This window comes from Apus apus, chromosome 20, assembly GCF_020740795.1.
Source record: "Apus apus isolate bApuApu2 chromosome 20, bApuApu2.pri.cur, whole genome shotgun sequence".
Lineage (NCBI taxonomy): Eukaryota > Metazoa > Chordata > Aves > Apodiformes > Apodidae > Apus > Apus apus.
The window spans coordinates 7,678,841-7,705,387 of record NC_067301.1 but is presented as its reverse complement, the minus strand read 5'-3'; the positions used below and the strand labels follow the sequence as shown (position 1 = coordinate 7,705,387).

The window sequence follows — 26,547 nt, the reverse complement described above, 5'->3', positions numbered from 1 at the left end:
TCAAGGAAACACCCTGATTCCTCTAGGATTTATTTCCACACTCCCCAAATTTCCTTCCCTCTGGAAACCGTGCATACTCAGCCCCCCCAAACCAGGGGATTTTTGTACCAAATATCCTCAATTCACAGTCAAAAAAAAACCCCCAAAAACAACAAAACAAACCAAAACAAAAAGAAAAACAAAGAAAAAAAGGCTGTTTCAGCAAAAATAAACAACAACCTCATTTCGGCACAGCTGGGACTCGCTGAGCCACCATTTCTGCACCTCCAAGTGCCCCAATATATACAGATTCCTTCTTTATACAGGTAATAATATACATCATATTTATATATATATATTTTATATATATATATATATATATATATATTCACACGCAGACACACAAGACACCATTGGCACCTCCAAAGCCTGCAGGGAGGTCACCGTTCGAAAAAAAAAATCCCCTCTCCCCATGCACAGAGGTGGCTTTTTTTGGGGAAAAAAAACCCTCAAATCTTATTTTCCAGTTTTTTCCACCTTATAAAAGAAGAATTAGAATAAAGGGTGATGCACCCCGGGCAGGACCACCCCCTTGGCAGGTTTTTGGGTGGGATTTTTCATGTTTGAGGTAGGTGCTGGGGAGCTATAGCATTAGTGGGACCTGCCAGATGAGCAAGGCGCTGTCGGCGTCGCCACCTCGACGTGGAGATTCAGGGTGGAAATTTCGGTAGCCACGTCCCCCTGAAATGATGGCCACTGAGGAGATCTCCTTGCGAGGGGTGTCCCTAGAGCAGGGGCGACTCCGTACCCAGACATCAGGGTCATCAGCCATCTCATAGATGGATCCATCCTCCTCGGTGTGAGCCGGTGGGGCACCCGTCGGCGCTTCCCGCACTGACAGCAACTGCCCGGGGAGGTGGGAGGTGGAACGGAGACGATACTGTAATAAAATCCCTTTTTTCCTCATCTCTCGAGGTTGGGGATCAACAAGGTCAGGGGGTTTCTCTTCCTCAGCCTCCTCCTCCTCTTCCTGGTCACCCTTTAGCACGTCGGGTGCCAGGGTGCTCGAGGCCACTGCCAAAAACTCCACGGGGCCGCTGTGGCCATTGAGGGACACCATTCCTTTTCCTGCCAAAAAAAAAAGGGGGGAGGAGGGAAAAGATGGGTTGTTTTGGTTTGTTTGGTTTTGTTTTTTTTCCAAAAACGAGCCCAAAAATACAGTTGTATCCACATGTTCTTGAGGCCTCACCAGTGATTTTGGGGATGCCCTCCAGGCGTGGCACGGGCAGCAACACGATGATGCCCTGGTCAGTGCCCACCCAGAGTGAGCCTTGGCAGATGAGGAGGCTGGTGACACGGACGTGTTTTTGACCTGCAAGAAGGGGGGAAAAAATAAGGAGGAGGGTGGATTTTGGAGCAGCATCTTCTCAAATAACCCATTGCCAGTGGGTTTTTTCACAGGGAAGACTCTCCAGGGCCCTTCCCCCCGAAAAAATATTAAAGAAAGAAAACCAAACAAGCAGCATCATTGCATAAAGGTCTTGGTGTCAGGGGGAGCTGGGAAGCAAAATAAATAGAGGAGGAAAAAAGTATAGAAATAAGATGAAAGAGGAAAAGCGGAGAGGGAAAAGCAGAGAGGGAGGGAGAGAGAAAAGCAGAGAGGGAAAAGCAGAGAGGGAAAAGCAGAGAGGGAAAAGCAGAGAGGGAAAAGCAGAGAGGGAAAAGCAGAGAGGGAAAAGCAGAGAGGGAAAAGCAGAGAGGGAAAAGCAAGTAAGGCAAAAAGACATAAATAAATATAAGAGGAGAGAAAAAATAAAAAGAGAGGAGGAAAAAAAAAAAAGAGAAAAAGTGAAGCTTCTAATAGCCAATGAATATTTTATGGGCAGGACTTGGCACCGTGCGGTGTCAGCCTCGGCAAAGCGCTGGGTCTGGGGAGAGACAAGTGGGTCCTCTCCAAGAGCACGTTATTGATGACCTGCCAAGCGAGCAGGGAGGAGGGAGCAGGAGCTCAGCCCACAGCAGTGCCCAGTGCTCACTCACTGGGAAGGGCAGGAAGCAGTAAATATTTTAACGTGGCCTAAAAAAAACATTTAAAAATGGAAGAAGCGACTTCCGCGAGTATCGCGCGTGTGACTAATGAGGCAATTATGTTGCTCGGCAGCTGGAACGAGCAGGGAGACAAGGCTGGGGAGGAGCTGGGTGGGTAGACATGGCCAGGAGAGGTGCTGGAGGGTGAGTGGGGGAAAAAGGGGTGCACCAGGCAATGGCAGTGCGTGCTGCATGGATGCACATATGGGTGCAAGAATGGGACCCATGGATGCACACAGAGAAGCAAAGATGGGTGCATGGATGGGGATGAAGATGGGTGCATGGATGGGGATGAAGATGGGTGCATGGATGCACAGACACATGGGTGCAAGGATGAGATGGGGGCACGCACAGGTGCAAAGATGGGACCTGTGGATGAACACAGGGATCCACAGATCAACACACGGGAGCAGAGATGGGACCCATGGATGAACACATGGGTGCAAGAATGGGACCTGTGGACGAACACATGGGTGCAAAGATGGGATCCACAGGTGAACACATGGGAGCAAAGATGGGACACACGGATGCACGTAGAAGTGCAAGGATGGGATGCATGGATATACACCTGGGTGGAAAGATGGGATGCATGGATGAACACATCGACACAAAGATGCCACCAGCTCCATCCCTGCAGTCCATGAGGAGAACCCCCAGAGGTCCAAGCCCCCACCTTTCCACCATTAACCAGATAAATTCCTTGCCCAGTTTCTTTGCAAATCAGCACAGCCACAAAGCAAAGCAACACACCTATGGGGGGGGACGACACCCTGACTTGCCCATTAATTGCAATTAAGAGCCAGGGGGGAAGGGGGAGCTCACCTGGCAAGACAAAGGTGGTCTTGGTGGCAATGTTGATCTCCTGCAGATGCTCCAGAGTCTCAGTGTGGAAGAGGCGGATGGAGGAGCCCAAGGAGAAGGCCATCCAGACCCCACTGCCCGCCTTGATCATGTGAGTGACACTGGCCTCAGCATCTGGGTGGGCCTCAAAGGTTTGCTGCCCATGGGGGAATGGCAAAAAGAGTCAAAGGGTTGATCCTGAAAATTGTTGCTATCTCCTAGAGCTACTTCAGGGCTACAAAGCTGAAAGAGAGCATTGGAGTCACCTTGAAGCCCCATCCCTCCTCACCAGCTCTGGCTTGGGCAGGGGACACCAAAACCAGCCCATCATCAAACCGTTTGAGGGCTTTCTGGATGATAACACAACATTTCCCACCCCTCCAGGTTTTTTTTCTTCTTTCAAAGACTCATTTCCCAGCCCAGATGCATCTGCAAAACCCACCCCAAGGTGGTATGAGACCTTCCTGATTCTCCCCTAACCCAAAAATCAGTCATTAAAGGCTCAGCTTCCCTGCAAGAGCTGTTTGGGCACCATGGACCAGCCCACCTGCTTCCCAAGCTCCTCTCAGGAGCATTTCCCTATCAGGTGCAGGGTGCAAATTGCAGGAAAAAAACATCTTTTTTTTGCACTTAAAATCAACCTGTTGCAGATTTCCCAAAATAAAAACTCAGGTGAGCACCAAAAGCTTCAAACACTGGGGAAGAAATGACTTGAAATTTAGTTGTCTTACAGCTTTGAAACCATTTTTGCTTTCAAATTTGCTTCATATCTATAAAAATAAAAGAGCAGCAGGCATCAATCTCCCTTCCTGGAGGGTACTGCATAGAGCAACCCCCCCAAAAAACCCATAACCTTGCACAAAACAAGGGGAAAAGAGAGATTTTTAGGTTTCTCACTCCTAGATGAGATTAATTCCCAGCTGCTTTATGCCCAGGTCACCACCCAAGCGAACCAAAGGTTTTACCCCACATCTCCCCCCCTAACAGAGTTGATACCATCCCCCAGCATCTTCCCTTGATTTTTTTTTTTGGTTCCCTCCCTCCATTACTTCTGCAAGAAATTCCCACCCGGCTCCTGTCATAAATAAAAATCAGAGGCAGGAAAGGAATCCAGTCCCCAATGCATTATTCATCCCCGTCGCCGCCGGGCTGGATTGACGACATTTAATACATGCAAACTAAGTTTGGGCACTTAAATGTGAAAATTAAAGGTAGGGGGAAAAAAAGGGTTGGGTTTTTTTCTTAAAAAAAAAAAAAAAAAAAAAAAGGAACTATTCAGCATTCCTTGTTTATGCAGCTGCAGAAGACGTCTTGGCATCCTCTCTCCTGGGAGCCAGGGGAAGAGGGAAGGGACCCAAAAACTGATGAAAAGCAGCAGAAAGCAACGATAAAATGTTGGTTTGGGCATCACAGGGAAAGCCACGTGCATCCTTTGGGGATTCAAGTGGCATCACCACCCCCCAAACCCTGTCCTCCCCCCAGATCCCTGGTGCTGGTCCCTACCTGGGTGCGGAGGCTGGTGGCATCGAGGACAGTGACATGGTTGGCACAGCTGGCCCAGAGGGTCTCATCCAGGGTGAGCAGGGCTTGAACGGGGCCAGTGCCCACGGCCAGGCGGGTGGGATGGGCCAGTGGGTCCCACAGCCCCCCTGGGGCAGAGGTGAAGGAAGGGGGGGTGAGAATCATGGAACCAGAGACTGGTTTGGAGGAACCTTCAAGATCATCTAGATCCAACCCCCTGCACGGGCAGGGACACCTCCCACCAGACCAGGTTGCTCCAAGCCCCATCCAACCTGCCCTTCAACACTGCCAGGGATGGGGCAGCCACAGCTTCCCTGGGCAACCTGGGCCAGGCTCTCACCACCCTCACAGCAAAGAATTCCCTCCTCATGTCCAACCTCAATCTCCCTCTTCCAGTCTTCATCCATTCCCCCTTGTCCCATCCCTCCCTGCCCTTGTCCCAAGCCCCTCCCCAGCTTTCCTGGAGCCCCTTCAGGCACTGGAAGCTGCTCTAAGGTCTCCCTGGAGCCTTCTCTTCTCCAGGCTGAACACCCCAACTCTCCCAGCCAGTCTCCAGAGCAGAGCTGCTCCAGCCCTCAGATCATCTCCATGACCTCCTCTGGACTCTCTCCAACAGCTTCATGTCCTTGTGCTGGCGACCCCAGAACTGGACCCAGCCCTGCAGAAAGGGGGGGTCTCACAAGAAGATGCTCAGCAAAAGCAAAAGGCATCTTTCAATGCAACAGAAACCACCCCAAATGCCTGCTGGGCTTGGCTGCCAACTCCTCATGTCCCCAGCATCACTTTGGATGCTTCCAAGCATCTTCATGCCACATGGATGAGAGGAAGGTCCCCTCCAGAGCTTCAAACCCCCCCTCCCAAGCCCTTTTGTCCCCCTGCAGAAAGCCTTTCAGCAGCAACCAACCAACCACCTGCAGCACTCGGGTGCTCTCCTCCCTGCAAAAGCCAAATATTCCTTTTTAAAAAGAAATTTATTTCCTCTTGAGTTGACAGTCCAGAGCCAACTCATCTGGGGCTGATCTGGACCATCTCCTGGAACAGCATGCAACCTGGACAGGGATGAATTCCCCACCAGTGGAGGCTGAGCAGCTTCAGGAGATAATTGCTCTCCTTTCCTTATTCCTAATATGACTTTTTTAATATAAATAAAACCCCAAGATCCAAGGGATAAAAGAGCCCTTCAGATGCTCAGACCTCTGCTCCCATTTCAGAAGTTTCCCTTTCAGAAATCCTAATTTTCCCCTTAAAAAAAAATGAACTATTTTGGGAAAGCTTTTGCCTCCCAAAAAGATGGGGAGAAGATTAAACACCCTGCTGCCTGCCACGTGCAGCGATGCAGTGGAGATTGCAATTAAAGCCACCTCATTAACTGGCTTGCTCGGTTGCTCTAAGGTGGGAAAGGTGATGTGTTGCACCCCAAAAATGCCATTTAACTGGTATTTATTTGGTCTGGGTTGACTTGGGTGCTGCCACTGCAGGTTCCCTCTGAGCAAAACAAAGGGCTTGTCCAAAATTAGGCCAATGCAACATCTTATTTGAGGCTCTTTCCTACCCTCTAGTGATGAAGCAAAGGTATTTAGCAGTCTTGGCCTGAGCTGGAGCCAAGGTAAATAAATCCAAAATTAAGCTTATAAAGGGGTGAGCTTTTGTGTGGAGGGACTTTGAAGGAGGTCAGCTTGGCTTGGAGCACCAAAAAGGTGATGTTTAGGAAGCTCCAAAGTCTTTGTGCAGCCCAGATTCGGGCCCTTCCTGCAGCCCTTGAGTGCCAACACCCTCTGAGCAAACCCTTTGCCACCATGTCAACCCCTCCCCAGGATGGTTTTCCACATATTTTCCACCCAAACCTCTTGCATTCAACCTGGGAATGCAAAATAGCTTCTCCCCCCCGCAGGCTGGAAGGAGGAAGATGAAATAATGGGGGATATTAGTGGAAAATTGAGATTTATGACTATTTTAGCAGCAAGTACCTCATAGAATCATGGAATGGTTTGGGTTGGAAGGAACCTTAAAGATCATCTAGTTCCAACCCCCTGCATGGGCAGGGACACCTCCCACCAGCCCAGGCTGCTCCAAGCCCCATCCAACCTGCCCTTCAACACTGCCAGGGATGGGGCAGCCACAGCTTCCCTGGGCAACCTGGGCCAGGCTCTCACCACCCTCACAGCCAAGAATTTCCTCCTCATGTCCAACCTACATCTCCCCTCTTCCAGTTTTAATCCATTCCCGCTTGTCCTCTCACTACAAGCCCTTGCCAAAAGATCCAACCCCTCTGATTCCCAGAGGTGCATCCTTTGTGTCTGGGCACGACGCTCTGGGATGAGCAAAATCTTCCCACAAGAAAATTGCTTCCAGGGTCTCTGGGTGACCTGGGCCAGCATCTCATCACCCTGTTGGTGTGAAGACCCTTCTGCTCCCTGGTTTTGAGTGTGTCCCACCAAAAGAAAAGCTGGCACAGGGTGGCCTCACCATTGCTCCTGGGGTAGGCAGCCACGGTCCCATCCTGCAACCCCGCGAAGAGGAACTCAGGGCTGTGCTTCAAGCAGAGGACAGGCTGTGCGCCTGGGCTTTTGCAGGTCAACAAGCACTGAGTCCCCGTGTCCACGCTGCCATAGACCATGATGCTGGGGAAGGAACAAGGCGGGGGAGATGCAGGAGATCATGCTGATCCTCATGGTTCAGTGCTGGTGATTGCACCAAGGGAAAGGGACAAGTGGCCACCACCCACTCGCTGCTGGCAACTGGCTGCCACCACCAACCGAATGTTCTCAAATGGGAGAAATGAAAAATTAATGATCAATAAAGGTGACTCAATCAAACGTGTCATGAACAGCTCATTTCAGGTGGTAGTATTGAACATTCCCTTTAAAAAATCACAGAACTATTCTGGTTGGAAAAGACCTTGAAGATCATCACGTCCAACCATTAACCCAACTCTACCAAGGCCACCACTAAACCCATGTCCCTCAGCACCACATCTACAGGGCTTGGAAACCCCTCCAGGGATGGGGACTCCACCCCTGCCCTGGGCAGCCTGGGCCAGGGCCTGACAATCCTTTCCAGGAAGAAATTGTTCCCAAGATCCCCCCTGGTGCAACTTGTGGCTGTTTCTTCTCGTCTATCACTCATTCCTACTGAGAAGAGAACAAAGCGTGTATTTATTTAGTATCACTTTTAGAAAATGTTTTTGGCTGGTTTATATTTGCATTCACTTAACAACACTTTTGAAAATTTTAGGGGGATGTTTTATAAGTGTGTTTGTTTAACATCACCTTTAAAACCTGTGTTTCGATGTAGGGTTTTTTTTTAATCCCGTTTGTTTAACATCCCTTTTCAAAAATACCTCTTGTTTGATGGAGTCTCCTTTATCTCCTCCTTAATTTTTTCTGTGGCCAGTGATGTGACCCACACCCTGGAAGGTCCCTATAAATAAATAGAGCTTCCTTGCAGAAATCAGAGCCCTGTGGGCAGAGCCACTGGCTCCCTGAGTGTCCTGGTGGTGAGTTGGCGGTGGCAAGTTGTCCTGGACCCTGCACCAAAGGCTGGCTGCAGAAGATGGGGACTCACCTGCCATCCTGTAATCCCAAGCAGACGGTGGGATGTGGGGATGTGGAGGGCTGTTCCATGCTGTTTTGGGATTCCACTGGATCCCCCTCAGGGATATACTCCATGCACAGCACTGGTGAAGCCACAGGGAAGGACTTGACCGTCCGCGGCACGGCTCGGTTGAGGGAGAAGATCTCCACTTGTCCCCCAGCGCCTTCCTGGCCCCCTCCAACCTGCAAGGACCCAAAAATGGGTGTCAGCACAGGCCACAAAAGCTGGAGAGGGGGTTTGCAGCCAACATGACCCAAACCTGGAGGTTTTTACCCTGTTTTGGGGTTGGTTTGCTCACCCAGAGGTAGCCCTGTGGCAACGAGGTGCTGACGGCGGAGAAGCCCAGCAGTGAGGACTGCACAGGGTTGTGCACAGCGGTGCCCAGCTGCAGGGAAAACCAGGACACAAGGGGGGCCATGACACCCCCACATTACCCCAACGGGTGCCAAGTATTGGTGCATGCCCCAACATTTGGACCCAGCTCATACTTTCAGTTTTCCAGATCGAACTGCACCAATTTCTGCCTTTGCAGCCAGCTTGGTCAACCCATCCAGCCCATCCACTGTGGGATTTCTGTCTTTACTCCTCCCCCAAAAGAAAGATGCAAAGGGGAAGGGAGGTCTTGGGGATGGAGGGGTTGGAGGAGAGGTTGACCATCGGTCTTACTTGCAGATCTAGGGCTTTGGAGGAGAAGGCAGGCATGTGGCAGGAGAGGATGGGGCACCAGAAAGGAGCTTTGCTCTTCTTGTCTTCATCGGGACAGAGCCAGCCCGGCTGGTTTTCCTCCCCTGTAGCAAGCAGAGGAGATCAAGGATGGTCAAGACATTACTCAGTATCTCTCCTCTCCTTCATAGGATCCCAAATTTTGTAATAGAAGGTGCAGAGACATCATGTCCAACCCCAAACCACCATCATCTGCAGACCTGGAGTACATGTCACTCCTTGCCTCCAAGCTCTTGCACCCCACCACGCTGCACAGCAATGAAACCAACCACCTCCAGCAGAAGCCAAAAAATACCCCCAAGCCCAAATAATATCTCAAGAAAGCAGGGGGGAAAAATACACCCTCATGTGCTGCTTCACATTAGGCTTTAATGTGTTTTCATGTCTAACTCCTGGATCCAGGATCATCCCCTGGGCATCCTGGATTTCTAAAAGACAGAGAAACTGTCAAAAACAAGAGAACTAAAAATGGTTTCAGCCCTCAGGGATCTGAACCCTCAAATGGGATTTCAGATTATTCTTTTGTTGTCCTTCTTCCATTCAACTTGTGGTTTTCTTTTGGTAGTTACTCAGAAAGAGGGAGAGGAAAGTGGCAGGTGGGATGGCTGCTCCCTTGGTTATTCATCCCATTTCAACCCCAACACCGTTGGCACCAGAGCCAAGGGAAACCCATCCCCACATGCCACCAACCCCGAGATGCTGCCCAAGAGGAGCAAAATGCAAAGCTTTTGGAGCCAAAATTATCAATTCCCAGCATTTCCAGTGTGCAAACCCTCAAAACCTTCTCCATCCTCTGGCTCTGAATTTCTTCTCCTGCCCCGTTTTGTGTCAGGATGCTCAGAGTGAGGCAGTTCCTCATCTCTGCTCCCAGATTTGGCTTTTCAAAGCAAGGGAGATGGCAAAAGCAACACGACTCACGCAGTCCTATCTTGGCCAAGTGCAGGCGGTTCACCCAGGAGATCTTGCTCAGGGGGTTTGGAGTGATGAAGACCACCATGACGCTGATGGGGCGGCCAGATCTACATAGGGAAAGCATCACCAGGTCAAACTTCAGCCTCGTCCTCACCCCACCAAGGTGGGAAGAGCCCACCCATGATCTGCAAACTCACTTATCTGGCTTCCCAGGCAGCAGGAGCCGGAGCCGGCACTTGTTGGCTGAGTGGATCTCCTCCTCCTTCACCTTCATCATCCTCTGCAGGGCCAAGCACCAGTCTTGGGCCACTGTCATGTTGAGGTTCTGCAGGAAAAGTCATAAATGGTGGAACTGCCTCCAAAACAAGCCTGAATCACCCCCAAATTTCATCCATGGGGCTCAGGAGGAGGAGGAGGATGAGACCCCAAAGAACCACACAGTTACTGCAAAGGACCCAAGCTTGGTTCTACCCAAATCATGAGTCTGACCATGCTTTGGCACGTCAGTTACCTGGTAGGTGCCATGCAAGGTGCTGATGAGTAGGGTGATCTGCTCCACCACTGCCAGGTCCTTCTGCAGGTCCTGCAGCTCCTGGAAGAGCCGCGGTGGCCCCAGGTAGACTTTATCTTATGGAGAGAAGTGGGAAAAAGGAGGACCATGGAGGATGCTCCATCCCACCCCCAGGGAAACAAGCCCAGCACCAGGGATGGGTCCTCACTGTGTGAAGCCTGCCCAGCCGGCGCGTGCTTCTTGGCTCCCGCGTTGTGGATGACAACGTTGTCCTTGTCGTAGGTCCCGCTCTCCTGCCCCACTTCCACCACCTGCACCTGTGGGAGGGCCGTGCTCCACTTCACCACGTATTTGGGACCCAGGGGCACCAGGCTGCTAATTTCCAGCTGGCCTCTGCCGAGGGAGGAGGCACAAAAAAACCCCATGTAAATGATTCTGCAGACCCATGGCTCCCCCCCTTGCAAGCCCTTGGAAACCACACTCTGTGTCCTCCCCCCACCATGCCGTGCACTGGTGCATGCCCACCCCCAAATGTGGGGCACACCACCACAGCAGACCACACTTGGCACCTACCCTAGGTCCACTGGCCTGGAAGAGGGGGGAAAAAAACAATCAATAAAGAGGTATTAGGGGGAGCTCAAGGAGGTTTATTTGTCTTTGTAGCATCTACTTCCACCAAGCCCACAGGTCCCAACAGGTTCCTGGACCTCGCACCAGCTCCAGGATCCCAACACCACCAGGGGATGGAGGCTTTGCATGGAGCCATCCCAAAAGTGGGGTGCAAAACAACCCCAAACCAGCTGGGTTCCCCCTCCAAACCAAGCTCCTCTTGCTTTTAAAAGCCCTTGTAACAGAGCTAACAAAACCTACCAAGCCTAAAAAACCAAGGTGGAGGAGGGGGTAGGTCATTATGTTGGGAGCTTTGCAAAGTGATCTTTGGGTCTGGGACCATCAGCACGTACTTGAAGTTGATGTTGGCACAGACCAGCATGTCGTTGAGGAGGAAAACCTTCCGTTCCTTCGACTTGATGAGTTGCCCCCGGTCTCCGTAAACCGTCTCCGTCAGCGTCTCGCAGAGCAGGAGCTGCCGCTGCCCCGAGCTCAGCAGCTGTAGAGGGGATGGAGCAGGGGGGCAGAGCTTAGCCTGGGGGCTCTTCAAAACCTCCTGGCCCCCAAATTTGGGTTACTTTTCCCTTACTGCATGGATTTCCCTCCAGCTGGGACCACGCGCGGCCCTAAGCTCTGTAGAGACTGTGCAACCTGCTCCATGCAAACCCCTTCACACCCTCTACGTCCAACCACCAAGAGAGCAGAGCCCTGAAAGAGCAGTGTGACCTCTTTCACAACCCCTTCTGGGTCTCTTTTCATCCCGTGACACTAAATCTTGATCCCAGGGCTGAGCTGGAGGGTGTCCCCTGTGGTTTTTACCACCACAGCAGTCCCCAGCCCAGGATGTGTCGCAAGAACTTCATTTAGGTTTGGTTGGGTTTGGGGTTTTTTTTTCCACCCAACGGTTGCAAAATCAGGCAGATGAAACAAAGCAGCTGGTCCTTGCTTTTCCCTGGAGGGGAATTTCCTGGTGCCAACCTCAAGATTTGCTTTTGCTCAACATCCTTTCAGAACAAAACAGGGATCTTGGCTTCCCAAAACCCCCAGGGTGGAGAGGAAGGTGGAAGCTCCAAAACCTCCCCCACCAGCTCCAAAACCTCCCCCCACCAGGAGGATGAGGAGGTGAGGCTGAAGGACCCACCTTGTTGAGGCTGCTGCGGTCACTGATGCTCTTGCTGAGCTGCTGGATTTCGGCAACTTGGTCGGCCAAGCGCTTCTGCTCATTGAGCTTCTCAGCCAAGGTCTCCAGCTCAGTGAGGGCCAGTTGGAGGGACAGGCGATCTGCATGGCCCTTGGGGGTGTTTTTCAGCATGTCCTGGAGCAAGGAGAGGATGGGGGAGAAAAACCACCCATGAAAATCAGCCCTGTTGCAGGATGTTATGACTGGAAGCACTTTCAGCACCTCCAAAACTAAAAGCTTGGATGATGACCCCTGGGATGGTCCCCAAAGCTGCCAACCCAAAAAACTGTTCCTTGCTCAACCCTTTCCTACAGCACCCAGACTGCAAAAAAAGGGGTGCAAAGCAAGGTGGGTGCAGGCACCCCTTGCCCCTACCTGCAGGAGCAGGATGAACTGGGGGAACCTCTGGATGGGCTTCACCATCAGCCCATAGAGCGTAACCCGGTCAGCGCTGGCCATCTGCCTCTTCTGCATGGGGGAGGAAAAAGCAAGAAAGAGGAGTTTACACCCATCATGGTGACCAGCAGCACCATGAAGCCACCTTTGGGTCCTGCTGACCTTGAGGAAGTCGAGGAAGGCAGGTTTGGTGAGACAAGCCTTCTTGATGAGGGACATGGCAGTGGTGAAGTTGTTGACATAGTCACTGTAGACATCCAGCACCATCGACTTGGAGAACTGAGGAGAGGGCAGGAGAAGAACCTCGATGGCATGGGACTCTCCCAAAAAGTGGGGGGTCTCAAAGCCTGGGGGTGCTCATGTATTTTTTTCCAGAGTGATGTTTGAGGATGCTGGTGGTACCCCAAGCTGAGCCTGCATCACTTAAATCCTCCAACCCCCACTGCTATGATGGAGAGGGGTCCAGGGGGAGGGTTGGCAGCTGTCCCCTGATGTTGTCTCTTACCGAGGCCACAAAGAGGTCCCCAATCTTCTCAGCTGAGTCCCACTCAGCCACACGGGAGGCGAGGGCGATCTGGAACATGGAGTGGCACTGCAGGATCTCCTTCAGGCGGAAGAACACCACCTGGCACTTCCGAGCGCTCAGCACCTTTGGCTCCATCTCCATCAGGGGGTTCCTATAATCCTGCAGGAGGTGCTGATGCATCAGCATATTCCCCCCACCCCAAACCTCCCCCCTCACCCCATAAAAGAGGGGGTGTCCCCACACACACCTGCAGGATGCGTTTCAGGGAGTCCACGTAGCTCCGCTCGCTCTGCACGATGGAGCCCAGGATGTGCCGACGTACCACCTGCAACCACAGCAGCCCTCAGCTGTGTGAGTGTGTGGGTCTGTGTGTGTCCCCAAACACCCCAAAAAATGAGATGTAGGGGTGGGGCAAGGCGGGCAGAGCTGGCAGCAGAAGTGCTGATCGGGCAGCATCGCTTTCTGCTGACTTGCCTGTTCCTCCCTTGCTCAATCACGGGACCAAGGAGAAGCAACCCCCCCTTCTGCGCCCCCCCAAACCCCACCCTGAACCCCCCAATCGACCTGCTGTGGGCTCAGCCCCTCAGGCATGGGGCCCAGCTCTGGTGGTGGGTGCTTCATGTCGGAGACAGTGACCTCCAGGAAGCCCGTGTCCTCCTCATCTGAGTCCCCTGCAGGGCAGGAAAAAAAACAACAAACCACAACCAAATGCCAAAAAACCCATTTTTAGATTTATTTTCCTTTTTTTTTGGGGGGGGGGAAAGGTGGGGGGAGCTCTCAGGGAGATCCTGCAGCCCCTGGGTTTGGGATGGGGTTGGCTGCAAGTGGAGATGGATCCCAGTGTCCTCCCAGCATCGCCCATTTGTCCCCAGCACCGGCCCCTGTCATCTGACACCAGCACCAATCGGGCTGCGAGTGGGGACCGAGCCAGGTCCCCGAGGGGAGGGGACACAAAAGGGTCCCTGTCCCGCCCCCCCCCCCAAAAAAAAAAAAAAAAGCCACCCTGGTTGGGGGAAAAGCCACCAACTCTCACTGCCAGGCTGGGTGCGAGCAAGGAAAGCGGGAGAGGAAAGGAAGCAAAAAGCAACAGGCAGGGGAAAACAAGGGAAGGCAAGAGGCCACCCCCCCGGCCCGGAGACCCCTTACCCGAGGCCGAAGCAGCTGAGGAGGAGGAGAAGGAGCGAGCCAAAGCGGCGTCGCCACGAGGGGACAGCGGCTTCTTCCACATGGCCCCGCTAAGGCCACCCCGGCCCCATCCCCAGCACCTATAAATAGCCGGGAACTGGGAGGACCGGAGGGGAGGGCGCTGGAGGCCCGGGTGACCTTTTTCCTTCCCTAATTTTGGCAGGGAGGATGGATGGACCTCCTCGGCAGCCAGGCTGCTCCCGATCTCCCTGGCCTGGGGACAGGATGCTCTCCAGCACCCTGGGGATGCTCTAGAACACCCCAGGGATGCCCTCCAGCACCCTAAAAGCATTTAAACCCCACCCTGCTGAGGTTAAGCCAAGGCAGGGACATGCAGCAAGGCTGGGGCCACACACAGCAGATCCCCCCCGGAAGGTCCAGCTGAGCAGCAAGACCATCCGTTGGGATCCTACCTCCCCTGTGCTGCTCCAGGGAGACCCTCGAGCTCCTCCGGGCAGGGGGCTGCTTTTCCACCTCCACTGCCCTCCTCCTCCTCCTCTGCTCCCCATCCCCTACATGACAGGGGGAGGGTTAGGAAAACACCCACCCCCACAAAAAAAAGGAAAATAATAATTAAAAAAATAAATAAATCAGCATTTCAGGGCAGATCCAAGGCAGGGAGCACCCGTGGGTGCTGGTGTGGTGGGGGCACCGTCCTGCTCCCAACGGGACACGGGTGCTTGGAGCTAAACCAAGAGGGGTGCGAAGGGGGTGGGAGGGCAGAGGGAATCAAGAGCTTAAAGCACAGAAAAACAAGTTAGCAGAAGGAAAAGCTGAAAGCCATAAGGATTCATAATTAACTTTTTGGGTTTTTTTTTAAATATCCTTTAAAAAGGCTTTTTTTGGGGGCCCTCAGAGGCAAAGGGGGAGGTTCCCCTGCTTACCTGGAGCTTCTTTCCTGTGCAGGAACGTCACCTTCCTCATCACTGCAATCTTGGTCTTCTCCAAACCATCCTTGGTGCCACTTTTGGCAGCTTTCATCAGCTGGGTCATCTGGGCAGGGGGATAAGAGAGACCAGGAGGCTCGAGGCAGCACCAGGAGCCCAGGTTCAGTCTGGATACAGTGATGCCACCTCCTTGGGGACATCTCCTTCAAGCATCATCTCCCATTTTGGATCTGAATGCAGTGGTACCAACCCCCCTGGGGACATCCCCTCTAAGCATCATTCCCCATTTGGGCTCTGGATGGAGTGTTACCCTCCTCTTGGGGACATTCCCTTCTTTTGGGACCAGATACAACAGTGCCACCCCCTTGGGGACATCCCCTCTGAGCATCATCCCCTGGTTTGGGTCTGGATGCAGTGGTGCCACACCCTTGGGGATGTCTCCAAGCATTGTCCCCAAATTTGGTTCCTGATACTATGGTGCTACCCCCTTGGGGATGTCCCCTCTGAGCATCATCCCCTATTTTAGGTCCAGATGCAGTGGTGCCACCCCTTTGGGGACACCTCCTCTGAGCATGGTCCCCCATTTGGGATCTGGATGCAACAGTACCCTTCTGTTGGGGACATCCCCTCCGAGCATCATCCTCCATTTTGGGTCCAGATACCACGGTGTCAACTCCTTGAGGATGTCCCCTCCAAGCATTGCCCCCTATTTTGGTTCCAGATACAACAGTGCCACCCCATTGGGGTTCATCCCCTCTGAGCATGGTCCCCATTTTCCCCACCCAGCCTGGGGAGGGGGGAGGAAGAAGGGGCAGCTAGCCAAGGCAGCAGGACATTCCAACATCTCTCCCCACTCCGTGGGGACATGTCACGGGGCAGCAGGTGCCAGCAAAGCAGGAGCATGCAGCAAAAGCAGAGAGGAGACAGGGAAGGGAGGTGTTAGCCCATCCATCCCCTCCTCGTGGATGGGATTTTATGCAAAAGAGCCCAAAGGATGGGGGGGGGGGGGAGGCGTGTCAGCATTTCACATCCCAAATCACAGCATCTTCAGCCCAAGCCAACACCAACATCACCTTCCCAGCCAGAAAACCCCAAATTTGGATGCTTTAGGGCTGGGAAAGGTTTTTGCACTAAGTTTCTACACCTCCAAATCATCTCCTTCCCCACCTGATTTCCACCCCATATCGGGGAGGGGAGGAAAAAACCTTCTCAGCTCCATCTATCCCACGGGTGACCTGGTTTCATCCAAAAAAAACCCAAAACCACCCAAAAGCAAATGGTTTGGGCAGCTGGAGGCCGGGGAGCTGCAAGACAGATGGGCATGAGAGGCAGCTTTGAGGTGTTTAACTCCATATATATGTATTTTTTTCCTATTCTGGGGAACAAAATGGGATGAATTCAGGCTGGATAAACTCCAGGAGGGGTTGGGTTTTGGTTTTTTACCCTCCCTTGGGAATTTGAAGGGATAAGGGATGGAGGAGGGACTGTACCTTCCAATCGTACTTCTGCTTCAGCTCCTGCATGTCTCTCCCCCCAACTCTTAAAGCCAGGATGTCCCTCTTAGTCCTGGCGTATCTCTCCTTTAGTCTATTCAGGTCTGGAGAAAGCTGAGCCCAAAACAAACCAGGCAGGAGGAGAAGGCAGAGGAGGTGAGAGAAGGCAGAGAAGTGAGATCCAAGTAAGCAGCCAAAAAAAAAAAAATCTAAATAAAAAGAGGAGAAATCATCCCAAAGCAGCAGCATCTTCCCCACATCAGCTTTGCTCGAGCAGGGAAGGGAGCAAGCGCAGGGTGAAGCAGCAGCCATGCTCCAGCAGTGCCAAAATGCTAAAGGGAGGGGAAAAAAAAACCAAAAAAAGCCCCAAACAAACAAAGGGGAAGAAAGAAAATAAAGAAAGAAACGAAACCCCCAAAGTTTCAGGCTGGTTGTGTCCCGGGTGACCCCAGGAACTGCAGCATCCTCTGCTTCGCCGTCTGCGGGAGCTTGATGCTCTGGTGCCTTTATACAAGCAAACCCGGGGGGGAAATAAAATAAAGAAAAGAATAATAATCATAATTTCAAAATACATGGAAGGGTTACCTTGGGCTGGAAGGATGCCCGCAGCTTGGCTGGCTCAGCTTCCACCTTGGTTTCCTCTCCAGAGTCCTCACTGTAGCTCTCAAACTCGCTGGAGCTCCAGCCCAGATCCTCACCCGCCCGTGACCCCTGGCCGGGCTGCACCTCCTCATAGATCAGGCTCTGCTCCCGCCCTCCTGGGGAGCACAAACCACGTCCTTTGCCTTCCAGGAAAGAAATTTCCCCTCCAGGAAAGAAATTTCCCCTCCAGGAAGGTCCCGTTCCTCAGGGACCCACAGGACATGCTCCAAATAAGCCACATCTGGAATATTGCATCCAGTTCTGGGCCCCTCAGTTCCAGAAGGACAGGGAACTGCTGGAAAGAGTCCAGCTCAGAGCCACAAAGATGATGGAGGGAGTGGAACATCTCCCTGATGAGGAAAGGCTGAGGGAGCTGGGGCTCTTGAGCTTGGAGGAGACTGAGGGGCGACCTCATCCATGTTCACAGACACGTTCAGGGCAGTGTCAGGAGGACAGAGCCAGGCTTTGTTCAGTGATGTCCAGTGACAGGACAAGGGGCAATGGGTGCAAACTAGAGCACAGGAGGTTCCATGGGAATATGAGGAAGAACTTCTTTCCTGTGAGAGTGACAGAGCCCTGGGACAGGCTGCCCAGAGAGGCTGTGGAGTCTCCTTCTCTGGAGACATTCAAACCCGCCTGGACACGTTCCTGTGTGATGTGCTCTGGGGGATCCTGCCTGGCAGGGGGGTTGGACTGGATGATCCCTTCCAACCCCTAAGATTCTGGGATTCTGTGAAATCCCCAGAGTCCTGCAGCCCCTCTGGCAACACCTCCAATCAGTAAAAAGAACATCAGCTTCATCCTGGCTCAACCCAGGTCATTCCCTCCCAAACCCCAGCAGTTTTCCCAGGATTATCCCCTTCCTTACCCTCATCCAAAGCATCCCTCAGTTTGCCTGGCTGGAAAATGGAACTCATGGTCCCTGGGGAATTTTTTGGGGGGAGCAGGGGAGAAGGCCTGTCCTTACCATCCTGCTCAGCATCGAGGGCTTCACAGGGAACATCGTCGTAGATCACATCATCCTCCACTGCTGGGAACTCAAAACGCTCACCTTTGGGGGTGGGACACAAAACAAAACAACCCCCACGGACTCAGGTCAGCACCTGAGGGTGAAGCTGGGATGGAGAAATCCTTCCCAAGCCTTGAGCAGGGAATTATTTTTGCCAGCATTTCAACCCACCTCGGCGGTTGCTTTTCCTCTTCCAGGTCTGGGTATCGATGTGGGGGTCTCCACCAGCCTCCCCATTGCTCACCCCCACTGGCAGCCTGTGGGGAAGGGGGGTCAGGGAGCCCCACCCGGGGTGAAAATCCCCCTGGATTGGGTGCAAATCCCCCAGGATCAGGTGCAAATACCCTGGGATTGGGTGCACTCAGACCCCCCAACACCCCCCCATCACCCCTTCTTATTCCAGGGGTTCAAAAGCACAAAATAAACTCACATCATGTGTGTGTCCCCCCCCATCACCCATCTGCTTCTTTGTGGATTGGGGGTTGGGGGGGACCCCTGGTTTTAGGGTCACAATGCAAAAAAACACACACACAAAAAAAACCACAAAAAAGGCTTTTTTAGTCTCAGGTCATGTGCTGCTGGAGGGCAGGAGGATGCACCAGCATCCAAAAGCACAGGGAGAGGGTCCTCACCCCTGGGGGGGGGTCCCACTCCCCTTGCTGCAGACCCCCCCTTCTTGTTGCACTCCATTTGCACTCCACTAAGGGGAGGCACAAACTCTCCTTGCAGCCAAATTTGCATCTCTTCCCCCCAAACCTGCAGCCAAGGTGACCACCAGATCCCTTCTAACCCCTGTCCCCAGGGGCGCTCTTCACCCAAGGGCAGGAGGACACCCCCACCTGAAGGAAGCCCCCCACCACGCAGCTACCCACAGCCCCCCTGCCCCATGGTACCCATAGCCCCCCCACAAACACACACACCCCTCAGATCCCCAGGATACACCTCAAAATCCCTCCTGTTTGCAGCCCTTTTGTGCAAGCGGGGTGAAAATGGGGAAACCGAGGCACAGCACCAGGCTGGGCTGGGACAGGGACACAAACCCCTCCAAGACATGAATCCCACCCCCCTTAAGAATCCACAGCCCCCCCAAAATAAAAAACCCACATACCCGTCGTGGGTCTCTGGCACCAGCCCATCTGCAGAGAGGAAAAGCAAAGAGGAAGGGCGATGGCACCTGGGGCACCCCAAGGGGATGTTTTGGGGGGTGGGACACATGAAGGATGGGGTAGGGGACACCAGGGTCAGGAGGGGACATCAGGGATGGGGGAGGACACACCGAGGAGCCCAGGCCTGCCCTCCTCACCCAGGCTGGAGCTGGCAGCACGGCGCCTGCGAGGGGGGGCCTGGAGGACGGCACCGCTGCTCCGCTCGGCAGCAGAGTCTTCCTCCTCCTCCTCCTCTTCCTCCTCCTCACTGTCCTCGAAGGCGAAGGCTTCACCCAGGTCCTGCACCCCACGGGGTAGGGGGCTGGGGGGCTCTGGGGACAGGGAGTCACCTGCCAGCAGGAACCCTGTCACCTGCATGTCCCGAGCCCAGGGGGGATGCAGGGGACAGAGAAAGGGGGGGATGCAGGGGACAGAGAAAGGGGGGGGGGGGATGCAGGGGACAGAGAAAGGGGGGGGGGGGATGCAGGGGACAGAGAAAGGGGGGGGGGGGATGCAGGGGACAGAGAAAGGGGGGGGGGGGGATGCAGGGGACAGAGAAAGGGGGGGGGATGCAGGGGACAGAGAAAGGGGGGGGATGCAGGGGACAGAGAAAGGGGGGGGGATGCAGGGGACAGAGAAAGGGGGGGGGATGCAGGGGACAGAGAAAGGGGGGGGGATGCAGGGGACAGAGAAAGGGGGGGGGATGCAGGGGACAGAGAAAGGGGGGGGGATGCAGGGGACAGAGGGGGGAGGAATGCAGAGGACAGAAGAGGATACCCCCGGGTCTTGTACCCTCCTTTCTGCCCAAGGCTGGGTGTGTCGTGCTTCTCCCTCCCCCCACCCCAAAAAAAAAGACCCTCCTCCCCATCTCCAGCGGGGTGACAGTACCTACTGCAGGGTGGGGGGGCAGCTCGGAGGAAGCCATTAGGGAAGTACGGGGGGTCCGGATGCTCCACCTGGGCCCCTCCCTGAGGTTTTCCTGCAGGAGAGAAGGAAAAACAGGTTGAGAGGGGAGATCAGCCCCCCCAGACACCCAGGAGAGGGGGAAATGTGGGGAGACCCCCCCAGGTGTGCTGGATCCCGCGCCGGCTGCTGCAAAAACTCGCAAGGAAGCAGAAAAGCTGCTCCCAGGTCCCAGTTTGGAGGGTAAATCCACCTGGGGAATGGGAAATTTATCCCATGCAGGGCAATTCCAGCCCCTGCCTGGCAATTCCAGCCCTGAGCATCAAGCCCCAAGGTGTGGGAAGGTCTGGGAAGCGCCAAAGATCCTCCTGGAGATCGATGGTTCATCCGCTCCGGTAACCAGAGATGCTCTGAAAGGTCACCAAGAGGAAGAGGAAGGACAGAGCAGGGACCACCCCCCTCATCCCCCCCTGTTCCCTGTGCCCCGAGGACAGGAAAAACGACGCCCGAGAGGCTGGGAACAGCACAAAATGGGCCCAAACTCTACAAATTTGGTCCTGCTGGAAGTCACCGACCTGCTCTGAAGAGCCATGACCCACCCGGCAAGCACTGCTCCCTCACCTGGGCCCTCATTTCCCCTGGGAGGGGGATGTTGGGGATGCACAGATGATCCCCCAAAATTTACAGAGCCAGGATGATCCCCCCAAAACGAAGTATCTTTGTATCTAACTCCCTTGGCTCAATTGCCCCACCTGGGTTTGCATCAAGCCCTACAGCTCCAGGGCCATATAGATAAAGAAATACAAAGATATTTCAAGGTCTAGAGCACAGCAGGAAGGTGCTGAGGTCTGGGATCACCTCCCAGATTTGCATTTATCTCTGGAAAACAAGCTACAAACCCTCTGCAACCAACAGCACAAGCATGTGCTGCTGCTGCAACCCCAAGAAGCTGCCAAGGGCTCAGGACCCCCCCACTCCATCCTGCTGCAAATTCCCCCCAAAAAAACCTTCTCCAGCCATTAAAAATTAAAATAACCAACTTCTTCCTCTCCTCAAGCTGCATTACAGCCACAAATCTCCTTCTCCAGCCACTTTTGCAACCAACCCATTGCCTTATAAACACATTAATAGGGATTTATTTAGGAAAAGGACCCAGAGACACTTATTTTTGCCTCCTTGGACTATTTTCCTGGCCCTGTGGCAGCCAAGGCTGCTCTCAGATGTCACCTCCTCTGCTTCTCATCAGTGGGGGAGCTGGTAATTCCCTTCTCTTTCCTTCTTCCCCCTTCCACAACCTCCAGGTTTTCTCCCTATGGATCAGCTGCCAACCCAGCCATCAATCCAAGATAAACCACCAGGAAAAAAAAAAAAGCCTCCAAAAAATCAGATTTCAAGAAAAAAAGAAGAAAAATCAAAGTTAAAAAGAAAATAACACCTGGTAAAACAACCCTAACAAAGAGATGCTGATGGTTTTATCCAGAAACCAGTTTGCTTACTGGTTTGCTCGGCTCTTCCAGTAATCCAAGGACTTCTGAATTGGGAGAGGGAAGTGGGAGGACCATGCACAGCCAGGCCCTGCAGCTCACTCCTGATTTTATCCCAGGAGCAGGGCAGGAGAAGGTCACTTCCCATTTTGACTGTTGACATAAGCTCCCACCAGCCCCATTTATCCCAGGGCTGGTTATTTTTCCAGCTCCAAGCAAGCTGGCCGCCCAGGAGAATTCCCAGCTTTCCAAAAACAACCCTCCCTGAGCTTGAATTGGGTCTTGCTACATTTTAAATATATATATATATATTTAAAAAGAAGATTATTGTGCAGAATTTTTCATAGCAAAACTGCTGGCAGGGGTAGGAGCATCCTGGTGGGAAAATGCATCCCATGGGAGGGGGGAGAAAGTTGGTGGGAAGGATGTGGGGATGCAGGATCATCCAAGAAGGATATTGGGATGTGGTAGGATCCTTGGAAACTGGAATTCCAATGTGGATCCTCACCCTGCTGCCAGCAAACACCAGCAAATCCCAGTTACTGGAATACAACAGCATCCTTAGAAATCAAGGTTTTCCATGTGGATCTTAACCCCACCACTAGCAAACAGGACACTAGTCACATCCTTGGAAAAAATGGAGTTCCATACAGATCCTCACCCTGTCACCAGCAAACAGGACATTGGGATGCAGCAGTATCCTTGGAAATAGGGATCCCAGTATGGATCCTCACCCTCCTACCAGCAAACAGGACACTGGGATACGACAGCATCCTTGGAAACATGATTTTTCCATATGGAGCTTAATGCCACCAGCAGCAAACAGGACACTGGGATGTGACAGCATCCTTGGAAATAGGGATTCCAATATGGATCTTCACCCTACTACCAGCAAACAGGACACTGGGATACAACAGCATCCTTGGAAGTAAGGATTTCCATATGGATTATCATCCTACCATCAGCAAACAGGACACTTGGTTGCAACGTGATCCTTGGAAATAGGATTTTCCATATGGATCCTCACCCCCCCCACACACCAAACAGCTCCCAGCAGCATCCCAGGGCTCAGCCCTGACTCCTCCCAGCCTGGGTGGGAAGGACAAATCCCAGGAGCAGGATCTAAATCCGGGCAGAGGAGCAGGCCCAGCTGCCCAGCCCGGCCCTTCTCCTGGTGACCTGCAACTATTTGGCTTTATTTGCTTTATTTTTAGCCACTGCCTCAGAGCGACAGGTCCCAGCTGGTGGGAACAACTGCCAGCTCCAGGGGACACCAGCTCCCTGTTAAACATCCCCTTCCCATCCCACCCAACCCCTTTTTTTTTTTCCTTAAATATTGGGGGTTTTCATTAAAAAAAACATAATCCCTAAGATGACCCTGGGAATCCCTTCCCTCTCCACATCCCTCCCACTTTAATCCCTCCTTATAAATAACTCAGAGCTATTTATAAAGCTAAAAACAAGAATTAGCTTTTGTCTCCCAAGAATTCCCTCTGAATCCTTAATAATTCCACATCCCAGTGGGAGGTTCCAGGTTTATTCCACCACCTGGATCATTTTCCACAATCACCTTGACCTAAAAGAATAGAATTCTTTCCAAGATGCTGGGGGAAGAGTGGTGTAATTCCCAGAGCAAACAGGGATGTTTCCTCCCTCAATTCCCAATTTAAATTAAGAATATTTTTAAACCTCAAAAATAAGGTGGTTTTTTCCAGCCTTAATTGGAACTTTGTTTCATATTATTGGTGCTTTAAGGGTTGGTTGGTTGATTTCCCACTTTTCCAAGGAATTAATCGCAGAGGTTTGAAGGTGTTGATGCAGGAACGAGGGTTCCAGTGAAGAACAATTCTCCAAAGTCTTCAAAATTCCTCAAAATCCCCCAAAATTGGCTGTTTTGATGCAGCTGTGGTTGGTGGAGGCAGCAATATGGGGTGGCTTGGTGAGCAGTGGGAATGAAACAATAGCAAAAATATGGAGATTCCCCCTAAAAAAAGCCAAAGGAAGGATGTTTTTCCCAAAAAAGAAAATTTCTAAATTGTTTTCCCAGAAAAAAAAAGCCCGAAGAAGCCAAAAAAGCCAAAAGAAAGAGGTTTTCCCTGAAAAATATTCCATTAAAATTCAGGATTCATGGTGTTTATGCAATTATATTTCAAATGAACTCTTGCCAAAAAGGCATCATCCTATGGGAAAAGCTCTTCCTGGACCTCGTGGTTCCTTCCTTCACCTGGAAATTCCTCTTCTGGGCAAATATCCCATCAAATATTCCAGCTAAAAAATCAAAACCTGGAAAATTATTGTTGGTTTTCCTTTATATTTTCCTTTTCAACAGCACCGACGAACCAGAACAAAAAAATCCATCTCTTGTCCAGCTTGTGCCATGAGAAGAATAAATTCAGGGAAAAAGGGAATAATTAAAAAAAAAAATCAGGATTACAACAGATCAATTAAAAAACAGACTCTGGTTTGCAGGGATTTCTTGCAAACAGACCCAAAAAAGCAAGGAAAACAACTTATTTATTGCAAAAAAAACCAACCCCCCCCCGGTTTGACATTTGTCCCAATTCCCACCTTTTAATAATTTGCAAAGTAATTGCAAAGTTCATCTGCTGGAAAACTAAGGAATTTGAAGGGAGCAGAATTTAAATCAGAGTAAGAAGGAAAAAAGAAAGGAAACGTTGGGGTTTTTGTTTGTTGGTTATTTGGGTTTTTTTAGATTCACATTTCAAGCTCAAAATTCACAAGGATTTGGGGTTTGTTTATTGCAAAGCTCCAAATTAAACCCCCTCCCACCCTTTGCAAGTCATTTTCTTTCTTGTTGACATTCTGGGATCCCCTTATTTTGGTTGAAAATCATCCCAAAAAAATAATTATCAGGGTGGATCTGAGATAAACCTCCCCACTATTCTTAATTTCTCCCCCCTTTTTGCACACACCTATTCAAGCACACCATAAACCACAGACTTTTTCCACCTTCAGATGCATTCCTTCCCTTTTTTTGCTGCTATTTTGAGGCAGAACCTGCTCTTTGCAACCCAGCACCTGCTAAAATATGGAATATATGTAAAAAAAATTTTCAATAAACTGGTGCAAATGGGGAGGGAGGGGGGAAAATATTGCAGGAACTTCAGCCCCCTTGCAACCCTTGAACCCCAATCCAACCTTTGCACCCCATGTCCAAATAAAATAATCATGAAAAAGGGGGGGAATCACCATTAATTGCTGTTAAAATTACCCAGGAGAAGATAAAATTACCCCAAAATTGTCATTTCTTGCAGGTTCTACAAGGCCCAGCTGAAAAAAAACCCAGCAGGGATTTGCAAGAAAACAGGGTGAAAAAAAGGCCAGAAATGGGGGTGGGATAAGCTGGATGCCTCAAAACCCACCTCCTCTCTCTCCGTGGCTGCTTCTGTATTTAAAAGCAATTAAAAAAATAAGTAGAAATAGATACATTTACAGATATTTGTGACACGAAAGCCCCGATCGCTGGTGGCAGCGGAGAGGCGAAGGGCGACCTCCTCCCCCCACCCCGAAGGGGATTGATAAGCAATAAATGTACATTATATCTATATTTTAGGGGGATTTATACACATTTTACAGGGATTTCCAGGCAGGCAGGGAGGGGAGATGGGGTTTTGCTGACCTGGGAAGGCCGCGTCTCCTCCGGCTTTGTGTCCGCATCGGCCGAGCAGGCCCCCGGTCTGGAGGAGGAGGGGGGAAAAAAAACCCAATTCCAATCCAATGGGAATAAATCCCAGTGTCCCTCGGACCAAGGGGGTGCCCAGGGTGGGTGTCACGGTGTCACCCAGCCACCCTGACACCCCCAGACCCCAGCGGCCCAGGGCTGGCAGCCGGATGGAGCCGCGGTCCAGCGCCCGCACCGAGGGATGCCGGGATTTTGGGCAGCATCTCACCCCTCCTCCTCTTCCCAAACAGATTGACATCCCTGATATATTCCCAATCCTAATAAATAAAATCCTCCCAGCGGGATTCGGTCCCTTCCTGGCTTTTTAACCCTCCCTGTGCTGGAGCAAACCTGTTAACCCTCTCGTCACCGACGGCATCGTCCCTGTTCGGGGGGGAAAAACAGCCCAGAAGCAAAATAAACCAACTTCCCAAATTCCCAAGTTAAGAGCATTTTCTCTGGGATATTCTACACCTATAGCAGTTCCAAAACACATCTCCACATCCCTGCTCAAGGGGATCCCCCCACCCCTCCTCCCAGCTTTTCACATCCCAACCCCCACCCTGTCCCCCTCCCCAAAATCCAGCTCCCCAAATTCCCAGGCTAAGAAGATATTCTTCAGGATATTTTACACCCAAGCCACCAACAGTCCCAAAACACTTCCCCACATCCTCATTTAATGGTATGTCGTGTGTGTCCCCCCCATTCCAGTTTTTCAGGCCATAAACTCCCAAAAATAAAAAATCCAGCTCCCCAAATTCCCAGGCTAAGAGGATTTTTCTGGGATATTCTATACCCAAGCCACCAGCAGTTCCAAAACACATCTCCACATCCCCATTTAAGGGGATGCCCTCACCCCAGCTTTTCACATCCCAACCCTCACCCTGTCCCCCTTCCCAAAATCCAAAATCCAGCTCCCCAAATTCCCAGGCTAAGAGGATTTTCTCCGGGCTATTTTACACCCAAGCCACTTGCATTCCCAAAACGTGTCACCACTCCCCCATTTAAAGGCAGTTTCCGCCCCCCCCGTGCTGACTTTTCAGACCCTAAACCCCCCAAATCCAAAATAAAGCTTCCCAAATTCCCAGGCTAAGAAGGTTTTTTCCAGGACATTTTACACCCAGACCCCTGGCATTCCCAAAACACATCCCAAGTCCCCACTTCAACATACTTATGCTCCCATTCCAGCTTTTCAGGCCCCCTCAAAATTATAAAATACAGCAAAAAATAAAAAGAAT

At 51.9% G+C, this 26,547-nt stretch overlaps 1 protein-coding gene across 10 annotated transcripts; it reads right to left on the bottom strand.

Moving 5' to 3' along the window:
* ARHGEF10L (Rho guanine nucleotide exchange factor 10 like) lies at positions 1–25,503 on the bottom strand. Of its 10 annotated transcripts, XM_051637494.1 has the most exons (30): positions 25,268–25,503; positions 20,129–20,219; positions 19,399–19,590; positions 19,204–19,231; positions 18,267–18,352; positions 18,054–18,137; positions 17,030–17,202; positions 16,442–16,558; positions 14,949–15,057; positions 14,478–14,576; positions 13,444–13,550; positions 13,127–13,204; positions 12,859–13,038; positions 12,516–12,632; positions 12,333–12,425; positions 11,919–12,092; positions 11,131–11,276; positions 10,742–10,756; positions 10,377–10,561; positions 10,169–10,284; positions 9,855–9,982; positions 9,664–9,764; positions 8,689–8,810; positions 8,321–8,407; positions 7,993–8,204; positions 6,895–7,049; positions 4,411–4,556; positions 2,890–3,064; positions 1,229–1,351; positions 1–1,107 (listed from the first exon to the last, which is right to left on the bottom strand). In XM_051637494.1, the coding sequence occupies exons 2-30, from the start codon at positions 20,163–20,165 to the stop codon at positions 623–625; spliced, it is 3,870 nt and encodes a 1,289-aa protein (XP_051493454.1). In that variant the 5' UTR covers positions 20,166–20,219; positions 25,268–25,503; the 3' UTR covers positions 1–622. The 10 variants fall into 10 exon arrangements, with proteins under 10 accessions (XP_051493454.1, XP_051493455.1, XP_051493456.1 ...); XM_051637495.1 differs by lacking the exon at positions 10,742–10,756; XM_051637496.1 differs by lacking the exon at positions 14,478–14,576.
* Positions 25,504–26,547: the final 1,044 nt, after the last annotated feature.

Excerpts from the sequence above, each read along its gene's own strand:
- ARHGEF10L (XM_051637494.1), bottom strand. The coding sequence starts at position 20,165 with ATGGCTTCCTCCGAGCTGCCCCCCCACCCTGCAGTAG. Across the intron at positions 11,277-11,918 it reads ACCGCAGCAGCCTCAACAAG|CTGCTGAGCTCGGGGCAGCG; the intron begins GTGGGTCCTTCA and ends TCCCCTCTACAG. Across the intron at positions 1,108-1,228 it reads GGGCATCCCCAAAATCACTG|GAAAAGGAATGGTGTCCCTC; the intron begins GTGAGGCCTCAA and ends TTTTTTTGGCAG.